The sequence below is a fragment of the Eptesicus fuscus genome, chromosome 4 (assembly GCF_027574615.1).
Source record: "Eptesicus fuscus isolate TK198812 chromosome 4, DD_ASM_mEF_20220401, whole genome shotgun sequence".
Lineage (NCBI taxonomy): Eukaryota > Metazoa > Chordata > Mammalia > Chiroptera > Vespertilionidae > Eptesicus > Eptesicus fuscus.
This window is the reverse complement of record NC_072476.1, coordinates 29,953,266-29,972,302: the sequence shown is the minus strand read 5'-3', so window position 1 is coordinate 29,972,302 and position 19,037 is coordinate 29,953,266. Positions and strand designations below refer to the sequence as shown.

Here is a 19,037-nt window from a genome sequence, read left to right as displayed (position 1 = left end):
TTCTGAGCCAGACGCCAACCCTCACCCCCAATAGCCCAGGGGGACCCAGGGCTCTGAGTGCTCTCGGTGCCCACTGCCTTTGTCATGTCTCAATTTTGCAATCTGCCCACCGGGGCCACAAACTGGCCTCTCTTCAGGTATGCTGCTTCCCCCGCCCCTCACTTCTTCCTCCCAAATCCCCTTCTGGGCAGAGATGGTCCCATTTCACTCAGGAGGACACCGTCAGCTCTGAGGGCCCATTCTTTGACCAGGATTTGAACTCAGGTCAGAAAGTCTGTCCCAGCTGCCTCTGGCCCTCAGCCGGGCTCACACAGGGATGTGCTCTGCCTCTGGCACACACGGCCCTGGGGGCGTTCACTCATTCACGCAGGGAGTGATGCAGCCACTCTCCAGATGTGTAAGGGGGGACCCCTGGGTGCCAAAGCAGGCCAAGTCCTTGTTCTCATGGGGCTCACACTCTGGCAAACATAAAATAGGTAAACTGTCCGTTGTGGGAAGTACTCGGAATAAAAACAGAAGAGCGGCCTGGGGAGGCATGAAGTTTTGCTATTTTATGTGTAGTTATCCCGGAAGGCCTCTCAGAGGAGGTGCCATTGGAGCAGAAACCTAGAGAACACGAGGGAGGGAGCTACACGTCTGTGGGAGCTGGGCCAGGGGGCGCCAAGGCCCGGGGTGGGGGCAGCCTGCTGTGTCGGGGGGGGGGGCGGCATGGTGAGGGAATCCCCACCTTCGAGGCCTTGCGGGCCACGGGGAGGACAAGGACGAGGACAAGCTGGTCCTCGCACACATGCGTGCGAGCGGCCGTCCGCGTCCCCGCGGTGGGGGCCTGGGGAGACCCAGAAAGTGAAAGAAGGAGGAAGCCCTTCTGCGCCCTCCGCGCCTCCGGCCCCAGCCCGGCCGACAGGGGCCGCTTCCTCTTTCCAGCCCATTTAAGGCCCAGCCCGGGGCGCCCCGGCCAGTGCGGCGCGCAGCTCGCCATGGGGGACACCTTCATCCGCCACATCGCCCTCCTGGGCTTCGAGAAGCGCTTCGTCCCCAGCCAGCACTACGTGAGTAGCGGGGGGCGGGATGGGGGCGCCCGCCCGCCCCTGGGCCACCCACCGCCCGAGACGGGGACTCCCGGGCCGCGGGGGTGGAAGGGCGAGATCGTGGGCAAACGGCTCCCTGTCTCTGGGCCTCAGTGTGCCCGTCGGGGTCTGCAGTGGACGTGGGACCCTAAAAAGGATGCGCGCCCTGGCACCCCGGCCCTGCCCGCCCACCTCACTCCGCGCCCCAGCGAGAGTCCCTTCTCCACTCCGTACCCTTCCCGGCAGCCAGCCCGCGCGCTCAGGTCCAGGGCGTGCGCCTCCGCCTCCAGGCAGCCCTCCCTGACCATCCCGGCCTTTAGGGAGTGGTCCTCCCGGAGGGCTCTCTGTCCCCCGCAGCCGCATGGGGACCTGGGGGAGTGTCTGCCCAGACATAGCACCCCACGATAGGGTCCCCAAGCCCAGAGGAAGGCCAGGGAGGATCTTCATTCTCTTCTCTCTTCTCTCCCCCTCCCTCCCTCCCTGGTCCCTTCTGTCTCCGAATAGAAATTTTCTGAAACACTTGAGAGCTAAGTTGGAGTAGTTGTTTCATAACCTCTAAACACTGTGGTGTGCATTTCTTAAAATCAGAGACATTCTCTTACATAGCCACAGTGCCAGTGTGTCAAAATGAGGAAATGAACATTGACAAACACTGTTATCCAACCCACACACCTTATTCAGATGTCACTTGTCCTCTATGTAGTAAGACTATTTCAGGTCCAGGATCCAATCCCAGGTCACCGGTTCCATTTCAGTTATGTCTCTTTAGCTTTCCTTCACCTGGGTCAGTCTCCGTCTTCCTTTGTCCTCTCGACTTTGCCATTTTGAAGAGATGGGACCTGTTATTTTGCAGAATGTCCCTCCATTGGGTTTGTTTGATACTTCACTAGATTCAGGTTATGCACAGACGAGGGGAATACCCCAGAAGTGATGCTATATTGTTCTCATCCGTCCTACCAAGTGGCAGGAGACTGTGACTGGTCCCCATGTTGGCAGAGAGCATTGGGCACCAAGTCCTGGACATGTCCTCCAAGTTTCTCTACGGGACTGTTACTTTCCCCCTTTGTTTTAAATAGACTAACCTGTGGGGAGAGATTGGAAGTTATGTGAATATCCTGTTCCTTAGAGTAATTGATGGCTGAATCAAATTACTACAGTGATTGCTACATGGTGATTTTTACACTCAGTCATTCCTTCTGAATTTATCACTTAACATTTTCTGTAAGGGCCTTCCCTTTATTTGTTTACTTATGCCAATATGGATCCATGGCCCTAATTGGTTTGGCTCAGTGGATAGAGCGTGTTGGCCTGTGGACTGAAGGGTCCCAGGTTCGATTCCGGTCAAGGGCATGTACCTTGGTTGCGGGCACATCCCCAGTAGGGGGTGTGCAGGAGGCAGCTGATCGATGTTTCTCTCTCATCGATGTTTCCAACTCTATCCCTCTCCCTTCCTATCTGTAAAAAAATCAATAAAATATATTTTTTAAAAAATATATGGATCCATGGATTCTGATTTTATTAATGGATTACAATCCATTACTATCATAATTTATTTTTATCCTCAGATTGTACCAGATTTGGTCAGTGGGAGCTCCTTCAAGCTGGCTTCTGTGCCTGCCATTCTTTGGGCACATTCTTACTTCTGGCACAAGATGGTCCAGGTTACTCTCCCAGCCCCAGCGCTGGACTCAGCCATGTTGCTAAGGACCCCTGATTCCTTTTAGTGGGGAGTGATCTTAGAACCCAAGATCTGGAAGCTAGGTGTGCTCATTGCCACTGAGGTGTCATCGCTCGTGTCCTTCTAGTAGACAGACTGGGGAAAATAGCCGTTTCATTTCATTCTTGCCTCTCACCTTTTTATATTTGTAGCTCCTTTCTCTCACTGTGAGAAGCCTGGCTCCCAACAACATCCATATATTTACTTCTTTGCTCAATTCAACAGTACACATACACTTGTTTCAGAATTACTATGCCCACACCACTATTACAATAAACCCACTAACCTATGAAGTCAACTTTAAGTTTTCTTTTTTTAAAAATATATTTTAAAAATTGATTTTACAGAGAGGAAGAGAGAGAGAGATAGAGAATCATCAGTGATGAGAGAGAATCACTGATCTGCTGCCTCCTGCATGCCCCACACTGGGGATGGAGCTCACAACCTGGGCATGTGCCCTGACTGGGAATCAAACTGTGACCTCCTGATTCATAGGTTGACGCTCAACCACTGAGCCATGCCGGCTGGGCAAGTTTTCTTTTTTTAAAATCCTCACCTGAGAATATTTTTTCCATTGTTTTTTTTAGAGAGTGGAAGGGAGGGTTGGGGCGGGGGGGGAGAGAGAGAGAGAGAGAGAGAGAGAGAGAGAGAGAGAGAGAGAGAGAGAGATCAATTGGTTGCCTCCTTTGCAAGCCCCTACTGGGGTCAGGGATCAAACCTGCAACAGGGTACGTGTCCTTGAATGGGAATGGAACCCTTGACGCTTCGGTGCACGGGCCAATGCTCTAACCGCTGAGCCACCGGCCAGGGCAAATTTAAGGTTTTTTTTGCAGTTCTTTAGTCCTTTATCTTCAGCCTGAGAGGAGTGAAAGTATTATTGCTAAAAGTTACTTGATTCTTTCTTTCCCATTTTTCTTTATTATGGTTGTTACCCATTTGATATATAGGTAAGTTTGTTTCTGTTTCCAACTGAAGTTTTTTTTAAAAATCCTTGTTGATTTAACTGATCTGCTGTTGACTCCTTCTAATGTATTCTTCATTTCAGTTATTGTATTCTTCATTTGGGTTCATCTTCTTTGGGACTCTCTGTGCTTCCTGGGCTTGGATGTCTGTTTCCTTCACCAGCTTGGGCAAGTTTTCAGCCATTAGTTCTTCAAATAGGATTTCTGTCCTGTCTCTTTCTCTTCTCCTTCTGGGACTCCTATGATTCAGATGTTAGTATGCTTGATGTTGTTCCAGAGGTCCCTTAAACTATCCTGATTTTTTAAAATTTATTTATTCTTTTTCTGTTCTGAATTGGTGATTTCCACTTCCTTGTCTTATTGCATGTTGACTCATTCTTCTGCATCAACTAATCTGCTGTTGATTCCTTTTAATGTATTCTTCATTTCAGGCTGGTTCTTTTTTGTGGTTTCTATCTTTGTTAAATTTCTCACTGAGTTCATGTATTCTTCTCCTGAGTTCATTGAGCATCCTTATAACCAGTGTTTTGAACTCTTTAGAATGTTTTGTCTCTGTTTCATTTAGTTCCTTTTCTGGGGTTTTGTCTTGGTTTTTCCTTTGAAACTTATTTCTCTACTCATTTTGGCTCTCTCTCTGTGTTTGGTGAAACAGCAACCTCTCCTGGTCTTGAATGAGTGACCTGCTGTAACTTCCCTTTTGTAGAGTGTTGAGCCAGGTGCACTTGGCAAGCCAGCTGGTGCTGGAACCTGGAGCTGGAGCATTTGTAGGCCTTAAGGGAGTCCTGGGGGCAAGTTCACTGGGGCCTGGAGCTGTGGCTGGAATGGATATGGGCCAAGGAAAGTCACTGGGGCAGGCTGCAGCAGGACTGCCTTGGCCGGCTTAGGCTTCCTTTAGGCCCTGGGAAGAAGCTGAACCAGGGTCTGGAGCTGAACAGGAGCAACTGTGAGCCTCAGGGGCTGTAGCTGAAGTGGACATAATCTACAGCAGCGGTCGCCAGCTGGTGGTCTGCGGACCACTGGTGGTCCGTGAGGTCTGAAAGGTTGGCAACCGCTGGTCCACAGCAAGTTCAGGGGACAAGCCACACGTGGGCAGAAGTAGTAGCTGTGGCAGGTGTGAAGCTGAGGAGAGTCTGGAGGCAAGCAGTGCAGGGCTGCCTGATAGGCCAGCCAGACCTGTTGCTGGAGCTGGGCCAGCCGCAGTGAGTCCTGGGGACAAGCAGCAGAGCCGCCGTGGGCCTGGGGTGCACGGGGACAGCCCTGGCCTACAGCTAGAGTGTCTGGATGAAGAAGTGGGGGCACAGCCCTGGCCAGTATTGCTAAGTGGTTAGAGCGTTGGCCCACGCACTGCAGGGTTGTGGGTTCAATTCCAGGTCAAGGGCACGTACCTGGGTTGCAGGTTTGATCCCCATCCCTAGTCAGGGTGTGTGTGGGAGGCAACTAATCTCATGTCAGTGTTTCTCTCTCTCTCTCCTTCCTTCTCGCCCTTCCACTCTCTCTAAAAATCAATGAGGAAAATATCCTCAGGTGAGGATTAACAAAACAAAAAAAAGAAGTGGGGACACAAATGGTGCTCTGTTGCCCTCAACCCCAGAGAGAGTTTCTGCAATTCCTCTCACACTTGGCAAATGCTCTAGGGTTTGTAAATAGATTTCCTTCTGGTATGGCCTAGGTATCCTTTAAACCAGCAGTTGCCAACCGGTTGTCCCCAGACCACTGGTGGTCCACGAGGTCCAAAAGGTTGGCAATTGCTGCTTTAAACTACTGTGTTTTTTTAAGAATATTTTTATTGATTTTTTTACAGAGAGGAAAGGAGAAGGATAGAGTTAGAAACATCAATCAGCTGCCTCCTGCACACCCCCTACTGGGGATGTGCCCACAACCAAGGTACATGCCCTTGACCGGAATCGAACTTGGGACCCTTCAGTCCGCAGGCCAACGCTCTATCCACTGAGCCAATCCGGTTAGGGCAGAAACTACTGTTTTTAAGCAGTACCTCAGGGTAGGCGACTGGAGGCCAGTGTGCTGGGTGGGGTGCCCACCTGCCTGTATCCTGTGCTCCTCCCTGTTTCTGTGTGGTCTCTCTCCTGTTGGTTGTGCAGAAGCTCTTCAGTCAGCCCTCAATTCTTCTTTAGGGTGAACTGCTCTGTCTGTTGGTGTAAATTTGATGTGTTCCTGGGAGCAGGCGAGTTCAGCGTTGTCCTAGACTGTCATCTTGGAGCTGAAGCCCCTCCTTGTTGGTTTAGTTTTATTTTTAAATATGTACAATATTCACATGAGATCAGACATCAAAGCTTCATAAAAATATGACCAAAGACCCATTCCGGTTCATCTTTTCTTTATTTCTCTTTACAAAAATAAGTGCAACTATATGAAATTTTCTTATTATTTCTTCCTTACTACACACAGATAACAAACAAGGTGACATTTTTTTCATTTTCCTATAATATCCTGGAGTTACCTCCAAATTAATCCATTGAATCACTTGGGTATTTTTTTTTTTTACATCTTTAAATATTCCATTGTATGACTATACCATTGTTTCTTCAAACAACCTTTTAGATTGTTTTCACTAATTTGCCATTACCTAGTCACTCTGCATTTATGTTATTATGAGAAAAGCCAAACACCTCTTTATGTGTTACATACACTGTATATACACGTGTGTGACATGAATTGTCTGTTCATACCTTTTGCTCATTCTTCTATCAGATTTTTTTGGTCTTTTTTTCTTCAAATTAAAAAAAAAAGTTTTTTATATATTGGAAATATTAACCCTTTATCTGCGATGTGTATTTTTTTTTACAGTCAATTGATTTAATATTTTCAATTACAGTTGACATTCAATATTATATTAGTTCAGGTGTACAGCATAGTAGTTAGACATTTCTATTGCTTATGGAGTGATCCCCTGATAAGTCTAGTACCCCTGACACCATACATAGTTATTACAATATTATTGACTATACCCCCTATGCTGTACTTCATTTACATCCCCGCAGCTATTTAGTAACTGCCAATCTACTGTCATCTTAGAGACAGGAGCAGTGAGGAGAAACGTGAGAGGCTGGACAATTTACCTTAAGCTGTTTCAGTTATTGCATCAGAGGAAAATTCCTGAAATGGGTTAAATCTATTTCTCTTTTAACTTTACCCTTTGTGGGTGGGGTAGATCAGGAAAGTTGGATTGCGGAATTAACTACAGATAAAATAAAATAATTCTCCCCAACCCGAATGAATTGGTGACCCTGTGAGACTTTGATAAAACTGTCAATTTTTAAAATGTTTCCCTCCTGTGATTTTCCCCAATCCTTGGAGCTGTTTCTACAGAAGTGTGATGGTGCTGAGTGGCAGCTCACCTGCCCAGCTCACCTGCCCAGCTCACTGCCCAACTCACCTGCCCAGCTCACCTGCCCAACTCACCTGCCCAGCTCACCTGCCCAGCTCACCTGCCCAACTCACCTGCCCAGCTCACCTGCCCAACTCACCTGCCCAGCTCACCTGCCCAACTCACCTGCCCAAACTCACCTGCCCAGCTCACCTGCCCAAACTCACCTGCCCAGCTCACCTGCCCAGCTCACCTGCCCAACTCACCTGCCCAAACTCACCTGCTCAGCTCACCTGCCCAACTCACCTGCCCAGCTCACCTGCCCAACTCACCTGCCCAAACTCACCTGCCCAGCTCACCTGCCCAACTCACCTGCCCAGCTCACCTGCCCAGCTCACCTGCCCAACTCACCTGCCCAACTCACCTGCCCAACTCACCTGCCCAGCTCACCTGCCCAACTCACCTGCCCAAACTCACCTGCTCAGCTCACCTGCCCAGCTCACCTGCCCCTGCTCATTTCCTCTGCTCTCTGGAGGAGAGTATTTATTCATTACATAATGTTGCCATAAAGAACAATGAAGATAAACCTCTGTGATGTGTATTGCAAATATTTTCTCCCAGTTTATCATTTACATTTTGGCTTCAAACACAAAATTTGAAAGAATGTTTATGTATTTGAAGTAGCAATCTTTTACTGCCTTTTGGTTTTGAGTCAGTTAGAAAGTCCCATATACCAATGCTTCCGTCTTGTGTTACTGACTAAAGTTGGTGGGTCCTTTGCCCCATCACACAGGAAGGGCAGATACTGAAACAACAGGTTTTTCACAGACAAAGGGGGGTTTTATTCCTGAGGTAGACAGATGAGGAGACAGGGAGAAAGCCCAAATCTGTCTCCCCAAATAAAGATTTGAAGTAAATTTAAATTTAAAGAATTAAGGTGAGGATGCATATTCATCATTCTAATCCAGAGTCTGAATAGCGTTGGAACTAAGCCATCTAAGGTAAAGAACGTGGAAAGGCAGGACAGAATGAGGTAATGTAAACCTGGCAGAGTTCATTGGCTAGTCCTATATGTGTCCATATTTGATCTAGACATCCCATCTTCCTGATTGATAAACCTCGACCTTCTTCAAGGGTCAGACAGCAGCCCAGCCGTTGTCGCTCAGTGGTTGAGCGTTGACCTATGAACCAGGTAGTCACAATCCGATTCCTGGTCAGGGCACGTGCCTGGGTTGCAGACTTGATCCCCAGTGTAGGGCATTCAAGAGGCAACGGATCAATGATTCTCTCTCATCATTGATGTTTCTATCTCTCTCTCCCTCCCTCTCCCTTCTTCCCTGAAATCAATAAAAATATATATTAAAAAAAAAAAGAGAGAGATGGCCAACAAGGACTTGGTTCTGCGGTGCTCTGGAGGTCGGCCTAGGGCAGTGGTCGGCAAACCGCCGCTCGCGAGACACATGCGGCTCTTTGGCCCCTTGAGTGTTCTAACGCCATTTCTTCAAAATAGACTCGCCCAGGCCGAAAACCGACTTCTGTGCATGGGCCACGAAGTTTCAATCGCACTGTATGTGCGTGCCTGCACGTGGTATTTTGTGGAAGAGCCACACTCAAGGGGCCAAAGAGCCGCATGTGGCTCGCGAGCCGCGGTTTGCCAAACACTGGCCTAGGGTCATTTGACTGCTACCTGCGCCTGCTCCAGCTGGGTCTGGTGGTCTCTGGAGCACTGTGAGGAGGCCTGGTGTTAATCTGCTGAGAAACAGTAAAAAAAAAAAAAAAAAAAAACAGAGAGAGAGAAACTCTTATGGTCTAGTCTCAGCCTGAGGTCCCTCAGGGGCCACCTGGTTTCAGTGTAGGTGGGGGGCCGGTTTCATTGCACTCATATGGTTTCAATTTTTACATTTATGACTCTGATCCACTTGGATTTTATTTCTGCTGTGTGGTGTGAAAAACAAATCCAATTTTACCTTTTCCTGAAAGGCGTGCCAGTTGTCCCAACACCAATTTTGTAAAAATCCACTTTTACATCTGTGATTTGAATTGCCACTTTTATCATATCCTAAATTTACATATGTACTTGATCTACTTCTAGATTTTCTATTTTGTACCATTTTTATTGTTCATAATACCACATTGCTGTTTTTTTGCTGTTTTTTTAAGTTATTGTAATTAAACTATATATATATAATAAAATTTACCATTTCCACCTTTTTGTTGTTATTAATCCTCACTGAGGACATTTTTTCCATTGATTTTTAGAGAGAGTGGAAGAGTGGGAAGGAGAGAGAGAGAAGCATTGATGTGAGAGAAACACATCAATTGGTTGCCTCTCGCATGTGCTCCGACCAGACCAGGCCCGGATCAAGTCTGCGACCCAGTAATTGACCCGTAATTGAACCTGTGACCCTTTGGTGCTCAGGCTAATGCTCTAACCACTTAGAAACACCGCCCAGGGCCCATTGCCACCATTAAAAAAATGTTTCTTTAGTTGATTTTAGAGAGGAAGGGAGAGATAGAAACATCAACGATAAGAGAGAATCATTGATTGGATGTCTCCTGCACACCTCCCACGGGGGATCGAGCCTGCATCCCGGGCATGTGCCCTGACAGGGAATGAAATTGTGACCTCCTGGTTCATAGGTTGACGCTCAACCACTGAGCCACAGCAGCCAGGCTTAATTTTTTTTTTAAATAATGGCTTTATTGAAATATAATTTCCATGCTATACAGTGCACCTATGTAAAGTATACAATTCAATGGTTTTTAGTATGTGCATAGAGTTGCACAATCATTGCAATAATCAATTTTAGAAGATTTTCAACATCCCCCCCCCCCCCAAAAAAAAGCCTATACCTGCTAGTGGTTATTCTTCATCTCCCTTTCCCCCGTACCTGGCAACCACTGATCTACCCTCTTTCTTTATGGACTTGTCTGTTCTGGACATTAGATATACATGGAACAATACAATACCTTACTGGGTTCTTGTATTGTTTGAGCTCAGCGCTTTCTGTATCTTGTCTCCTGAAACTCTCTCATACCAGCCCTACGGTGAGGTCCTACTTTTATCTCCAATGACAGGGGAGAGATCTGAGAGAGGCGATCCTCTTGTCCTGGGTCCTAAAGCTGGAGAGCGGCAGCTCTGGGGTCCATGAACTCGGCATCTTTTATCTGGTCACGTTGCCCCACAGAGCGCTCGATCCCCAGTCCTTCAGGCTTCACTTGGGGGTGGGGGCTGCCCAGCTGCATGGCGAGGCCTCCCTGGAAGCTGAACGCGGGCCTTGCACCCCCAGGTGTACATGTTCCTGGTGAAGTGGCAGGACCTGTCCGAGAAGGTGGTCTACCGGCGGTTCACGGAGATCTATGAGTTCCATGTGAGTGCCTGGTGGTCGGGGTCGGGGAGGGACGGCACCCCGGTCCCAGCTCTGCCTCTTGGGGAGGAGAGAGACCCAGGGGCTGGCCGGGCGCTGAGGTGCCCGGAGTCTGTCCCCACCAGCCCACAGGGAAGGGGGCATTTCTTAAACTTTAAGAAACATTTTATTTAATATATTTTTTATTGTGGTAAAATATGCACAACATATATTTACAATTTTAACCATTTTAAGTACAGCTCAGTGGCATTGAGTATATTCACAATGTCATTTGCTGACCATGGCCATCCATCTCCAAAATGTCTTCATCTTCCCACACAGAAACTCTGTACCCATTCCACACGAACTCAAGAGAGTATTCTTTAGGGACCTACTTGATATATGTAGGGTGAGAGTGGGAATAGCAAGTGCAAAGGCCCTGGGGCAGGAGTGGGCCTGGAGTATTCAAGGTTGGCAGGAGCACAGTGAACCAGGGGGAGAGAGGTGGCAGAAGGGGTGAGTGCCGTGGGCAGGGCCAGGTCTAGCAGGGCCTTGTAGACCAACATGAGGCCTCTGGCTTGCACTCTGAGGGAGCTGGGAGGCGGGTAGCGTTCTGAGCAGAGGAGGGACAGGATCCAACTTGGGTTTTAAGAGGATCCCTTTGGGTGCTGGGTTGAGAGGATCCCTTAGGTTTTAAAAGGATCCCTCAAGGGTGGAAGGGGAAAGAGACATAAGAAGCTCGTAAAATCCAGGGCTGGTGGAAGCTCGGAGCAGGGCGGTGGCAGTGTGGGGAGTGAGAAGGGTCAGATTCTGGAGAGATGTTTGCAGTAGAACCGAAAGGATGTACTGGTGGCTGGCTGTGAGGTGGGAGGGAAAGAGAGGAACCAAGGTCGCCGCCAGAAGTTTGTAGCCAGAGCGATGAGAAGGGTATTTAGGTCGTTTGCGATGTTGTGCTCTTACAGTGTTGTCATGGGAAACCATCCCTTCACGTTTTCTTTTCTGTCTAGAAAACCTTAAAGGAAATGTTTCCTATTGAGGCGGGGGACATCAACCCAGAGAACAGGATCATCCCCCATCTGCCAGGTGAGGGGCTGAGTCCCCTGGGTGGGGTCACCTGTCCTGGCTCCCCTCACCTGCCCTCCAAGCTGCCCCCTCTGCCCTTGCCCCTGCTTGGACTTGACCTCGAGAATGTGCTCACCGCTTCTCTGGTGCCCCTCCCCGATCCGGTCAGCACCGAGGTGGTTTGACGGGCAGCGGGCAGCCGAGAGCCGCCAGGGCACGCTCACCGAGTACTGCAGTGCACTCATGGGCCTGCCGGTCAAGATCTCCCGCTGCCCACACCTCCTTGACTTCTTCAAGGTGCGCCCCGACGACCTCAAGCTCCCCACCGACAGCCAGTGAGTGGCCCCCTTTCCTGTTCCGAGGCAGGTGGGAGAGGAAATGGGGTGGTGACCCACCCTAGCAGGGGTGGGACTTCCCCCAGGTTACAGGTTAGGAGACTGAAGCTCAGAGAGGGGCATTGACTTGCCCGAAGTCACACAGCCAGAAAGAGAAGGAGGCAAAATTCCAACCCTGGCCCGTGTGACCTGCAACCACTGAGCATCCTTTCCAAGTCCCCACTTGGACCCCTCTGAGCGTCAAGGCTGCAGGAGGCCTGGGGCGGGGGTCCAAAAGCCTTCTGCAAACAGTTTACCCATGTGTGATGGGGCGGTGAGGGCCAAAGGTAGTCCGGGTGCTGTGGAGAGCGCTCACAGACGGCGAAGTGCGAGAGGATGTGGGTCCGTGGCCTCGGAATCGCTGAACAGGTCTCGGCCCCTGGCTCCCTTTTGTTAGCAAAACAGGTCTCTGGCAGCCCTGCCCCAGGGGTCTCCTGTCCTCAGGGCCTGGCCTGGAAGCACCTGAGGGGGAGTGGGGTCTCAGGGAACAGGCTGGAAGGCCCCCCTCTCTGTCCCTCTCCGGCCACTGAGTGTGGGGGAGACTGGAGGGAGGACAGGGTGCTTACTGACCCCTAAACTCACCCCTGCTGCCGGGAAGGGCTGCTGCCAGCGGCTGGGGAAGGAGCCCTTCCCGTTGGCTGCTCTCCAGGCTCCAGAAGGGAGCTGGCCCAGGAGCTGACCGGCTTTCCCAGAGCCAGGGCCTCACTGTTCACTGGGCAGGAGGCCCTTTCTGTCTTTGACCGTTGGCGCCTTCTCCTTGGGGTCCCCGCCTCAGGCTGGAGGAACAACCCCATCGTCCCCAACGCCCTTTCCTTGCCAGTCCAGTCGCCACCTTCTCTCTGCAGCGGCCCCATTTCCCACACTCCATTCCCCGTGGGAAGCCGAGTCTAACCCGCACTGTCCTCTGCTGCAGGGTGAAGAAGCCGGAGACGTACCTGATGCCTAAAGATGGCAAGACTAACACGGCCGCTGCCGGTGAGGGGGCCGGGGCAGGCAGGGCAGGTCACCCTAAGGGACTGTTGACATGATCAGGGAGCCGGGCTCAGGGTGTGCAGGGAAAAGGGCAGCGAGAGCAGTTGTGAAGGGTGTTGGTGGCTACACGATGGGATCTTTGGGGTTCACTGGATAGCGAAGGGAGCCCCTTGCAAATAAAGGTGCTTCCCCGGCCTCCGTGGCTGCAGAGCCCAGCACAGATGCTGGGGGAGGTTGTGGCTGAATGAATGAACAGGTTTGAGGGCAAAGGTGGCCGTCGGGGTGACACAGAGTATCTCAGCCAGCTCTGGCTGCTGTAACAGCACCACAGGCCGGGCAGCTTGCATTTATTTCTCGCAGTTCTGGAGGCTGGAAGTCTGAGATCAAGGTGTGAGGGTTGGTTTCTGCTGAGGCCTCTCTCCTGGGCTTGCAGACGGCTGCCTCCTTGCTGTGTCCTCACATGGCCTTTCCTTTGTGCACATATATCCCTGGTATCTCTTCCTCTTTTTTTTTTTTTTTAAGATATTTTATTAATTTTTTACAGAGAGGAAGGGAGAGGGATAGAGAGTTAGAAACATCGATCAGCTGCCTCCTGCACACCCCCCACTGGGGATACGCCCGCAACCAAGGTACATACCCTTGACTGGAATCAAAGCTGGGACCCTTCAGTCTGCAGGCTGATGCTCTATCCACTGAGCCAAACCGGTTAGGGCTCTTCCTCTTTTTATAAGGACACCAGTCCTATTGGGTCAGCGCCCCACCTTGATGCCCTCATTTAACCTTAATTACCTCCTTAAAGGCTCTATCTCCAAATGCACTCAGATTCTAGAGTACTGGGGTTAGGGCTTCATTGTATGAACTGGGGTGTGTGTGTGTGTGTGTGTGTGTGTGTGTGTGTGTGTGTGCACAGTTCAGCCCATAACGGCAGCAGCAGAAGCAGCACCTGGGGCTGGTTGAAAATGCACTCTCTGGTCTCACCACAGAGCTATGGAATCAGAAACTCACTTCACGTGACCCCTGGGCGATGTGTGAGGAGGACTGCTGGCTAACCAAACGAGAAAGGGGACGTGTAGTGTGACTAGTGTCGGGAACGCACTAGGTTCTCCCTAAATGCAGGGCTGCAAAGCTCATCTCTGCTGCTTTCCAGCCTGGAGGGCGCCTCCACCTGTGGAATGCCTGGAGCTGGGTGGGGATAGGCCGCCGGTGCCAGTCCTGGCAGCCCCCACTGGGGACCCCAGGGAGAGCCAGGAGGAGGCAGCTCACGCCCACAGCATCCACTCACCCTGCCCTCCCTCTGCCCAGACATCACCGGCCCCATCATCCTGCAGACATACCGGGCCATTGCCGACTATGAGAAGAGCTCGGGCTCCGAGATGGCTCTGGCCATAGGCGACGTGGTGGACGTCGTGGAGAAGGGCGAGAGCGGTCAGCCTCCTGCCCTGCCTGGGCCCCCTCCCCCGCTGCTTGGGCCTGTGGCCACAAGCCCCCCCCCCCGCACCGCCCCCCGCCAAGGCTCTGCCCTCCCTGCAGCCCCGGACCTCCTCCCCGCCTGGCCCTGGGGCCCTGACTGTCCTCCCCACGCTGCGGGTCACCCTCCCCTGAGCGTGCACCCTGGGGCGGCGCTGGGCATCTGCACATATTGCAGGCTTCACTGTGCATCTCTGAGGGTCATGTCCCCGGGGGGGCAGGCCAACTCCTCGTCATGTGTGTGAGGTGGGCTCCACGCTGTGATTCTGTGACCCTGTGTGTGGGGCCGGCTGATTTTGGGGTGGGGTGTGGCGAAGGTGACGTTTCTGAATCCGAGTGCTGGATGTTTGTGTGTCTGTCCAAGTGTCCTCACCACCCCGATGGCGTCTGCCAGGCCCAACCTGACTTATTGCCTCACACCCCGGGCACAGGCTGGTGGTTCTGCCAAATGAAGACAAAGCGAGGCTGGGTCCCAGCCTCCTACTTGGAGCCCCTGGACAGTCCTGATGAGCCCGAGGACCCAGAGCCCAACTACGCAGGTGCCCCCCGTCCTCCATGGCCACGGGGTGTGGGAGGAAGGGGTGGGAGGGGCATGGGGATATTGAGAAGCCAGAAGTGACTCCTTTGGGGTTGGATATCATGGGGGCTGGGCAGAGGGGGGAGTCAGGGCTGAGACCCCACAGTTTGGCTTGGGGGTTCTGGTAGGAGGTGGTCAGGGCAGGGAACCAGGAGGAGGAATAGAGGTGGGGGGAGGGGGGTGATGAGGTCAGCCTGGGATTCTGGGTGGCAGTTGGCTAGGGCCAGGTCCAATGGGAAGCTGAATGGTGAGCAGAGCTGAGGCTCAGGAAAGAGGGCTGCCTGGAGGAGGGGGTATCATGCTGACTGGAAGGGAAAATTGGCAGCTCCTGGGCTGTTTGGAGCCCTTGTGGAGGTTGTCAACAGTTAGAATTGGTTACCCATATTTTAAAACGGAGAGATTTTACAATTTTATGTGGATTTATGCTTCCTCGTTAAAACTGGAAAAGGTGTGTATGCGGGCCTGCAGCCCCACCTGCCTACAGCGGGCGGGAGTTGAGTGGCTCAGGTGCCCTGTAGGCGGCGCTGCAGTCCCGCACTTCCCGCAGATCCACTCCTCTGTTTGCATGCCTGGCCAGGGCTCTGAAATCGTGGGAGCTCCTGGCCCCTGGTGTGGATAGTGGTGGGTCCAGAGGGTAAAGAGGGCAGAACTCCAGGATGCCCCACAAGGGCTGGGAGGAGCCTGCAGGAGACCCAGAAGGACCAGCTGGCGGAAGCCCCAGGCCCAGAGAGGAGAGGAGGGGTGATGAGTCCTGTGCAGGGCAGATCCTCACACCACGCCCCTCCCCCTCACTGTGGACCAGGTGAGCCCTACGTCACCATCAAAGCCTACACTGCTGCACTGGAGGACGAGATATCCCTCCAGGAGGGCGAAACCATCGAGGTCATTCATAAGCTCTTGGACGGTTGGTGGGTCATCAGGTAGGAGAGTACCCCTCCCGCCCACTTCGCCAGCCCTGGCCTGGGGCAGGGTCTGTTTGGGCTCAGGGTGGACTTGGGTTGACTTAGCTGTGTGACACTGGGTAAGCTACTGCGCCTCTCTGGGCTCAGTTTTCATGAATGATAGTCCCACCCTACTTGTCTCTTGGGTTCAGTGTCTTCGTCAGAGTGGGCACATTTTTCCTTCGTGACTTGGGGTCACTTCCCCTGACCAGTCCATCTATTATCCCTTCTCCAGCAACACAACCAATTTTTTATTTAATCGTATGTTTGATAACTGGTAGAATAGACCTGTCAACCCTTTTATGTTTAAATCTTTCCCTGCAATGCCACACTAACTCCTCCCTCTGCCCCCCTCTTACTCCTCCCTTCACCCCCTCCCCTCCCGCCCAGTTCTAGGGGAAGCAGAGACATCTCCCTGGAAGCCCTGGGCCTCCCCAGGTCCTTGACAAGCTTTCAGAGCCTTGGGTCACAGGGCCAGCCCATGACTCAGCGAACTGTGGCCACAACACCCATCTTCAGCATGGTCCCGGGCTGGAGGCTTTGAGACAGGGTTTCTTTTTCTTTTTTTCTTGATTTTATTATTTTTATTTTTCCCCCATCACCATTTATCCCCCCTATACCCTCTTCCTCCTCCACCCACCCAAGACAGGGTTTGCCAACCTTTTAGATCCACACTTAGTTAACCCCCTATCACACACCCCTGAGACTCTGCTTGTGATCATTCCACCATCCAAGAAAAATCGGTGTTACTGAGTGAAGTTTGTATGATGTAAAGTTTCCCCCCTCCCCCTCCTAATATAATAGTGAGGATAGGGGGGAAATCTACCCAACAAATGGTGCCGGAACAACTGGATATCCATATGGAAACAAACAAACCTGGAACCCTACCTCACACCATACACATTTATTTGGGATGGACCACAGGGTTTACAAAGTTCAAAAACCCCAAACTAAAAAGCTTTTGGAAGAAAGCATAGGAGAACTTGAACAGTGGAGTTGGGCAAAGGTTTCTTGGTACACACAGGCGGTCACCAGAAAAGAAAGAACTGACATATGCAATATTGCAGATGTTTTATAGCCCACACGGGTCCCTGGAAAGATCTAGATCTGCTCATTTTCTCCCCCTCCCAACGTCTCAACCCCGAGGGCCTGTGCCGCACGGATGAGCAAACTGAGGCCCAGAGGGGCAGGGTCTGGTGTTGGCCAGCCGGGTGTTTGCAACCTCCCAGCTGCCTTGAACCCAACGTTTAGAGGGAGCCTCAGTCTTCCCACTGACTGGACTTGTATCTCCTGCAGGAAAGAAGACGCCACCGGCTACTTCCCGGCCATTTACCTGCAGAAGGCGGGGCAGGACGTAGTTCAGGCCCAACGCCAGATCAAGAGCCGAGGGGCGCCGCCCCGCAGGTGAGTCCTTTGGGCTGGGGGGGGGGGGGGGGGCTGGGGGGGGCTGGGCGGGGCTCAGGAGGGTGTTCCACGGGTTCCCTCTGTCGGCCTTGGATGGGCAGGACTGGGGCAGGGGAGACAGGGTAGGGGTCCCGAGCCTGGCGGGGAAGGCAGCACCCTCACCCAGTCGAGAGTCTGGACATGCCCCGCCCCGCCCTACTCCGTGGCGCTGGCACTGGGGCGTGGAAAGCAGGGGTGTGAGGTAGGGGTAAAGGCATTGATGTCCAGAGTCTTTGGGGATGGATGGTCCGTGGGCTTCCTGGGGAGAGGGCCGGCTGAAGGCTGGTGAGGGGCGTGGGACATGGACCTGGGCTCTGAGGCACCGCAAGGGTCCGCGCTGGACCTCCCCTTCCCCCCCTCCCTCCCTTTCCCTCCCGCCCCTCACTTCCTCGGGCCAGTCGTTTGACCCCAGGGTGGCCAGGCGAGTCCCCGCGGGCAGGGACGCGGCCGATCCCGGGCGGCGGGGACGCCGGGGCGGGGCGATGACCTACGTTCCCGTCCCGCCCGGCCAGGTCGTCCATCCGCAATGCACAGAGCATCCACCAGAGGTCGCGAAAGCGCGTCAGCCAGGACACCTATCGGCGCAACAGCGTCCGCTTTCTGCAGCAGCGCCGCCGCCAGGGCCGGCCCGGGCCGCCGAGCGCCGGGAGCCCGCTGAGTGAGTGCCCGCGGACTCCCGGGCGGGGCGGGGCGGGGCGGGCGGGACCCCAGGATGCTCGCAGGCGGGCAGGGGGCGGGCACTGGGGGGCGGGGCCGGAGGCGGGGCCTCTTACCCGGCCGCGCCCTCTGCCAGCCGAGGAGATCGAGCGCCCGAAGCCGCAGCCGGCGGTGCCCCCGCGGCCCAGCGCAGACCTCATCCTGCACCGCTGCAGCGAGAGCACGAAGCGGAAGCTGGCGTCCCCCGTCTGAGGCCGGGCACCACCCCTCGATGGCGCTCCGTCCCCTCCGCCGGGACCCCTGTACATATGTGATTAGAGCCTGAGGTCTGGTTACCTAAGGCACTCCGGGCCCCGCCCCACCTCGCTCTCCGCCACCCTCAATAAATGTTGCTTAGAGTGGACTGTGGCTCCGCGGAGACTCGAGGGGGTGCTGGGCTAGAATCGGACCGGGCTGTGACCTCTGCTGGGGGGGTGCGGGGGAAGTTGCGGAAGCCGCGGTCCAGTTGCATACTGCCCTGACCTTGGCCAAGATCAAGTTTGCACAAGGCCAAGTGCAAAGGGAACTCCTGGTTCCCCCTGGCCTTAGTTTGGTCAGCTGTTTGCTAGAACTCTGCTCCACTACAGACCAGTCCCGAAGAAGGGCTGGACACAGTACGCAGTGAGGGGAGTCACGGCAGTGAGTGACTTTGTGTGTGCACCTTAGTTGACAAAAAAATGTGCAATTTAGGTAAAGGGAGGAGTCACCTCTGATTCTTCACTGAGGACCTGCTCAGTTAGCAAATATTCAGATGAACAGATCCTAGCCATTTACCCTAGCATTATTGCTAGCCCATGGCCTCAAAGGCTTTGCTGGTGGGTCTTTCCCAAAATTCAAAGACTCTAAGGTGCGCATTGGAGCTGCAAACCTTACAGATCTTGGCCAAGGACAGGGCAGTATGCAACGGGACCTCGGCTTCTGCAACTTCCCCCACAACCCCCCAGCAGAGGCCACAACCCCCCAGCAGAGGTCACAGCCCTGTCCAATTGTTGCGTGCAGCTTGTCATGAAGGCCATGGGTAGCATGAAGAGCTGCACCTGTGGGGGAGTGGCTACCTGAGGTTAGGCAAGGCTGCTACCCTTAGAGA

At 52.9% G+C, this 19,037-nt stretch overlaps 1 protein-coding gene across 1 annotated transcript; it reads left to right on the top strand.

The window, feature by feature from the left end:
* The first annotated feature begins 945 nt into the window (after positions 1-945).
* NCF1 (neutrophil cytosolic factor 1) lies at positions 946-18,314 on the top strand. Its single transcript, XM_008141735.3, has 11 exons — positions 946-1,049; positions 10,362-10,442; positions 11,426-11,501; positions 11,650-11,815; positions 12,768-12,829; positions 14,129-14,251; positions 14,725-14,832; positions 15,673-15,790; positions 17,108-17,215; positions 17,767-17,912; positions 18,048-18,314. Exons 1-11 carry the CDS (start codon positions 978-980, stop codon positions 18,161-18,163), a joined length of 1,176 nt encoding a protein of 391 aa, XP_008139957.2. The 5' UTR covers positions 946-977; the 3' UTR covers positions 18,164-18,314.
* Positions 18,315-19,037: the final 723 nt, after the last annotated feature.